The sequence below is a fragment of the Caenorhabditis briggsae genome (assembly GCF_000004555.2).
Source record: "Caenorhabditis briggsae complete genome, chrI, whole genome shotgun sequence".
In the NCBI taxonomy this organism is placed as follows: Eukaryota; Metazoa; Nematoda; class Chromadorea; order Rhabditida; family Rhabditidae; genus Caenorhabditis; species Caenorhabditis briggsae.
In genome coordinates, this window is record NC_013489.2 from 13,061,341 (window position 1) to 13,067,525 (window position 6,185).

Below are 6,185 nucleotides of genomic sequence, written 5' to 3' on the forward strand. Positions count from 1 at the left end.
TATTTGGCTCCGCCCACTTTTTGGCTCCACCCCCACCCGATGATTATTTTCTCATATTGATATGGTGACATCTCTCCCTCATGATTGTGTTTTTGTAAAATGAATGAAATTTCAGCGGAAATTTGGATTTCCAGATTTTTAGGATTCAGAATCCAGAAGACGTCAGGGATTCAGATGACGTCGTGGAGATCCTCAAAAAAAAATTCGAAAAAAAACGTTTTTCTAACAAAAACGGTAATTTCAGCGGAAAATCAAAAATTTGGATGCTGAGGATTCAGAAGCAGAAGACGTGGGGATTCAGATGACGTGGAAAAAATTCTGGTCCCCAAAAAAATTTTTTTTTCTAAAAGCTTTTTCTATCATTAAATGAGCCCAATTTTCTTTTCATCTCTTCTCAAGAAAGAATCACATGATTCTCGAAAAAAACCTGTAATTTTCACAACATTGCTCAGCTTTCTTTTCTCTTCTTTTTCCAAAAAATTTGAAAAACGAAGCCAATTTTCTTTTTTTTTTTCTTCGGAAAATCTCCACATGACTCGAAAAATCCAGTGAAATTGAGTCAATTATCCACTCCTTTTGGCGAATCTTTTTTCGTTTTTTTTTGAAAATGCAAAAAGTGGGCGGGGCTTATATTGGATTTTGTTGGTTTTTGAATTTTTGAAATTTCAGAGAATTTAGAATTCCAAAAATTTGGAAATTCCAGAAATTTCGGAAAGCTGAAAATTTCAAAAATTCGAAAAAATCTGAAATTCCAGTAATTTGAAAATTTCATAAAATTCATAAATGTTTTATTCAAAGAAAAGTTGTAGTTTGTAGTCTTTGTAGCCTTTGTAACCTTTGTGTCTCTGTAGCCCCTAAACTACACATTCGCCAGTCAGTCATCCGCCAATCGTCCGTTTTCTTCAAAAATGGTAGTTTGTAGTTTGTAATCTCTATAGTTTGTATTTTGTAGTCTTTGCAGTCTTTGTAGTTCGTTGTTTTTGTAGTCAGCACTTTTTATAGTTTGTAGTCTTTGTAGGTCCTTAAACTGTCAGTCATCCGCCAACCTGCCGTTTCTTTGTAGTCTTTGTAGTTTTTGTAGCCACTGTAGTTTGTAGATTTTGTAGCCACTGTAGTTTGCAGTCTCCGAAGCGCCTCATTCATCCGTCAATCCCCCGCCAACTGTCCGTTTTTAATGAAAACTGTAGTTTGTAGTCTTTGTAGTTTGTTTTCAAATTCCCAATATTTTTTGGTCCAAGATAAATTTCCAAAATATTCTGAATTTCGCTGTTTCAAAATTTCCAATAGATTTTGTAGTTTCTAGAAATTCTGTCATTTGAAATTTTCGAAAATTTCAAAAAACAATAGCATTTCCGGAACATTCCGAAATTCGCGATTTCGAAATTTCCAGAAAGACTACAAGTCTTCGTAATTTTTGTAGTTTGTAGTCTTTGTAGTCTCTGAAGTTTCTAAAATTTCTAACATTTGAAAATTTCGAAAAATCTGAAATTCCAGCAAATTAAAAAATGTAGGACTTTCTAGACCAGAAATTCCAGAAAATTCTGAAAATCGCGATTTACAAAAATTCGAAAAAAAGTTGTAGGTTGTAGTTTGTAGTCTTTGTAGCGCCTAAACCATCCATCCATCCGTTAGTTAGTCATCCGCCAATCGTCCGTTTCTTTAAAAATTGTCGTTTTTAGTCTTTGTAGTTTTTAGTTTGTAGTTTGTAGTCGTTGTAGTTTTTGTAGTTTGTAGTTTGTAGTCCACCGATCGTCAGTTTTCTTCAAAAATTTCCCGATTTTTCAATTTTTCTGTTTCTTTTTTTTTTAATTTTTGGATTTTTGAAATTTCCCAGTTTTTGTTGGTCCCTTTCTCTTTTTTTTCCCATTTTCATTCAGAAAAATCCAGAGAAACTCAAAAAGTTTTCCCTCTATCCATCAAAAATTTTGCTCTCCTGACGTCTACTTTTTCTTCTCCCGAGGGAACAATATTCTAAAAAACGAAGAATAAGAAGAAGACATGGACATCTTCTTATTTCTCTTCAGAATTCGAAAAAAAGAAGACGTCAGGATATTCCGAAAAAAGTGCACATCCACTTCATTTTTTCTCTCGGCGGGAAGAAAAAAATGTTGACGAGATTTTGAAAAAAAAGGAGAAGAAGAAGAAATCCAATTTGCATAGTTTTCTTTTTTTGAAAAAGGCAGATTTTCTGAAAACTCCAAAAACACGGTTTTTCTTTTGGAATTTTCGCTAATTTGAAATTTGGATCAAAAACTAGATTAAAAAATACACATTTTGGAAAAAGAACCAATTTTCTAGCTCAACTGTGAGGTGAGATACAGCCGTTTGAAGTTTAGAAGGCGACAGACGCAGACAGCGAGACATTCTAACTGTCTGCGTCTCTCTGAAACTTGAAACGCCTGTATCTCAGCTCCCAGGCGGGCTAGGAATCTGGTTCTTTCAACAAACTGCGTAGGTTTTTGTGTAGTTTGTGATAAAAGTTTCACATTTTCGAAATAATCTAAATTATCGAAAACGTTCTGTGATTTGAAACATCCAGGACACAGTCAACCTGAAAACACACAAAAAATAACACTCAACAGTCAAAGTTTTGATTCTCTAGCTCGGTTTGAAACCATACAGCTGTTTTAGGTTTAAGAGGCGAGAGACGCAGACAGTTAGAGTGCTCTCGCTGTCTGCGTCCCTCCTGGACTTCAAATGACTGTATCTCGGCTCCCAGGTCAGCTAAGAAATTGGTTCTTTTACCAAAATGCGTAGTTTGTGATGTAGTTTTTGATCCAAAATTGAAATTTTCAAAAATTCTTTAATTTTTTTCTTAAAACTATGCAAATTTGATTCCTCTAAATATAAAAGTTTCACTGTAGATTGTAAATTGCAGTTTGTAGTTTGTAGTCTTGGACACTTCCAGAAAAAATCAAAAAGAAAATCCAAAAGAGAATTTCCAAAATTTTATTGTTGCCAAGCGCCCAGAAGGCGTTAAACCATGGATACCAAATTTCCCATATTTCGTTTTTTGCTGTTTTTTTCCCGATATTCAGATTATTCCGATTTTTTCGAAAATTCAAATTATTCGGAAATTCAAAAACTCTGAAATTCGAAATTCGGATATTCAGAAATTCAGAAATCTAGAAATTCAGAATCTCAGAGTTTCAGAATCTCAGAGTTTCAGAATCTCAGAGTTTCAGAATCTCAGAATCTCAGAATCTCAGAATCTCAGAATCTCAGAATCTCAGAATCTCAGAATCTCAGAATCTCAGAATCTCAGGATCTCAGAATCTCAGGATCTCAGAATCTCGGAATCTCAGAATCTCAGGATCTCAGGATCTCAGAATCTCAGAATCTCAGAATCTCAGAATCTCAGAATTTCAGAATCTCAGGATCTCAGAATATCAGAATCTCAGAATTTAAAAATTTCTGCATTTCTGAATTTATGAATTTCTAAATTTATGAATTTATGAATTTAAGAAATTCTGAATTTCTGAATTTCTGAATTTCTGAATTTCTGAATTTCTGAATTTCTGAATTTCTGAATTTCTGAATTTCTGAATTTCTGAATTTCTGAATTTCTGAATTTCTTAATTGCTGACTTTCTGAAATTTTAAGAATATCGGAGTTTCAGAATTTCAGAATGTCCGAAGTTTGAAATTTCTGATTTTCTGAATCTCAGAATCTCAGAATCTCAGAATATCAGAGTTTCAGGATCTCAGAATCTCAGAATCTCAGAATCTAAGGAACTAAGAATCTAAGACAAAATTTTTGTAGTTTGTAGTTTTTCAACCCTCTCAATTTTCAGATGAGTCAGAAATTCAGAAATTCAAACATTTCATTTTTCCCATTGCTCATCCCAAAAAAACGATTCTTTAAAAAATGATGGTGACCCGGATGTGTCTGGGTAAGAGAAAAGAAAATCCGTTTTTTTTTTTTCGAAAAAAGAATTTCACTTCCTTTTTCTTCTTCTTCTTCTGTTTCACGTCATCTATGGAATAAGGAAAAAAAGAGAGAAAAAAGGAGGAAAAAAGTATCAAATCACACAAAAAAACAGACGATTTTCACACATTTTGTGACGTCAAACAATGGGACCAAAGAAGGAAATTCTTGGGATGATGGTCCCAAAATTTTTTGGAGTTACTTTTTTTTTTTTTGGAAAATGAAATTGATATCTTTGAAACAGAGAACAGGATGATGAAAAAGGGGCGGAGTCAGAAATTTGGGAATTCTGAAAATTGGAAATTCAGAATTTCTAGAAATCGAAATTCTAAGAAATTCTGAAATACTGAAATTCAGGATTTTCAAAAATTCAAACATTCGCCAATTTTTGAAATATGGAATTTCTGAAATTCCGAAATTCAGAGATTTTGAAACCCTGAAATTCTAAGATTCTGAAATTTTAAGATTCCTAAATTGTGAAAGTTAGAAAAACTGAGATGCAGAATTCGAAATTTTAGGAAATTAGTTCATGGAAAACAAAATTTCTAGAATTTCAAGAAAATTCGAAAATTCGAATGAATGAAACCTACAGTAGTTGCTGGATGAGCTACAGTAATCCAAAGACTAGCTACATAGATCCTAATGAGAATATTTGCAGCTAGTCTATGGATTACTGTAGCTCATTCAGAGATTACTGTAATCTTGATGGATTCCTGTAGCTCATTTATGTTTTGAGTTCTGTGGATTACGAAATCTAAAAGCGCGATACAGTAGTCCACGTAGTACAGTAATCTGAAGAAGATGAAAAAGAAGCTACAGTTAGAAACGGAGTACAGTAATTCCAAAATTTATGAAATTCTGAGATTCTGAGATTCTGAAATTCTGAAATTCAGAAATTCAGAAATTCCGAAAATCCTAAAAATCAGATCATTTCTGGAATTCCAAAATTCTGGAATTCCAAAATTTTGAAATCCTGAGATCCTGAGATTCAGAGATTCTGTAATGCTGTAATTTAGAAATTCAGGAATTCAGAAATTTTGAAATTCTGAAATTCAGAAATTCAGAAGTTCTCTATTTCTGGGAAAATCGCATTTTAAAAATCGGAAAAAATCGCGAATTCCGAACTTCAATTTTCTGAAATTCAAAAATTCAAAAATTCAAAAATTCAAAAATTCAAAAATTCCACAAGAAAATTTTTAAAATTCAAAGAATCTGAGATTTTTGGATATTGAAACTTTCAAAAGTTTTGAAAATCGTAAAAAAAAAATTTCGGAATTTCAGAATTTTCAGACTTTTTAACTTCTATTTATGCCTCCCTGAATGTCAAATTTTTCGAAACTCAAAAGTCCGATATTTCGAATTTCAAATCTGAAAACTCCAATTTTTCGTTCCCGATTCTCTTTTCTTTCAAATATTCTCGATTTTTCAAACTTTTCATTCAAATCCCCGGCATTTTCAGAATTCTCACAATCTATAATTTTCTTTTCTCTCCTCGCCATTTCTCAATATTTTTTCTCCCAAATCTTCCATCCAATTTCCGAATTTCCTTCCAAAACATTTCACTTTTTTCTCACACTCCTTTATTTTTCCTAGTTCTGTTTTTTTTTTTGAAAATTCAGAAAATCCACTTAATTCTAGGGGGAAAAACTTGAAATGCGGAAGAGAAACGACAAGATAAGTGGGACCGGAGGATTACTGTAGCTGAGTAGAAATAGAAGAAAAGAAGAAGAAGACGTGACGCCTTCTATTTCAGATGACGTGGCGAAACTCTGAAATTCTGAAAATAAACAATTCTGAGTCATAATTGGATTTCTTTGGAAATTTTGGAAGTTTCGAATTTCCGCTTTTTAGAATTTTTCCGAGTTTCAAATTTTGAAAATTTCAGTATTTCATAGTTTCAGAATTTCAGAATATCAGAGCTTTCGAATTTTCAAATTTCAGAATTTTAGAATTTTTCAAGATTTTTTTGGAAATTTTCAAATTTTCAAATTTTCAGATTTTGTTGAAATTTCAGATTTTTCCGGGTTTTTCAGTTCAGAAACTTTCAGATTTCGCTTATTTTCAGATTTTCGAGTTTTCAGATTTTGAATTTAATTTTTAATTTTCGGATTCCTGAATTTCCGAATTTTGGAATCTCAGAATCTCAGAATCTCAGAATTTTAAAATCTCAGAATTTTAGGATCTTATCCTAATAAACTACAGTAATGCTATCTATAAGACTATAAGGATTACTGTAGCTTATGTAGCTCATTCAGAGA

At 32.3% G+C, this 6,185-nt stretch overlaps 2 protein-coding genes across 2 annotated transcripts in view; both read left to right on the forward strand.

Annotated features, from left to right (window-relative positions):
- The window catches only part of CBG24181, a gene marked incomplete at both ends in the record, with an annotated part of 5,416 nt that extends 5,111 nt beyond the window's left edge, over positions 1 to 305 (forward strand). Inside the window, one exon of the mRNA XM_045241413.1 lies at positions 279 to 305. Within this exon, the coding sequence (XP_045091265.1) occupies positions 279 to 305 (27 nt within the window). The remainder of the gene's footprint in view (positions 1 to 278) is intronic.
- A 4,224-nt stretch (positions 306 to 4,529) lies between these two features.
- CBG26693 lies at positions 4,530 to 4,766 on the forward strand (the record flags this gene model as incomplete). Its single annotated transcript, XM_045241414.1, has 2 exons — positions 4,530 to 4,539; positions 4,747 to 4,766. 2 exons carry the CDS (start codon positions 4,530 to 4,532, stop codon positions 4,764 to 4,766), a joined length of 30 nt encoding a protein of 9 aa, XP_045100686.1.
- Between the last annotated feature and the right edge of the window lie 1,419 nt (positions 4,767 to 6,185).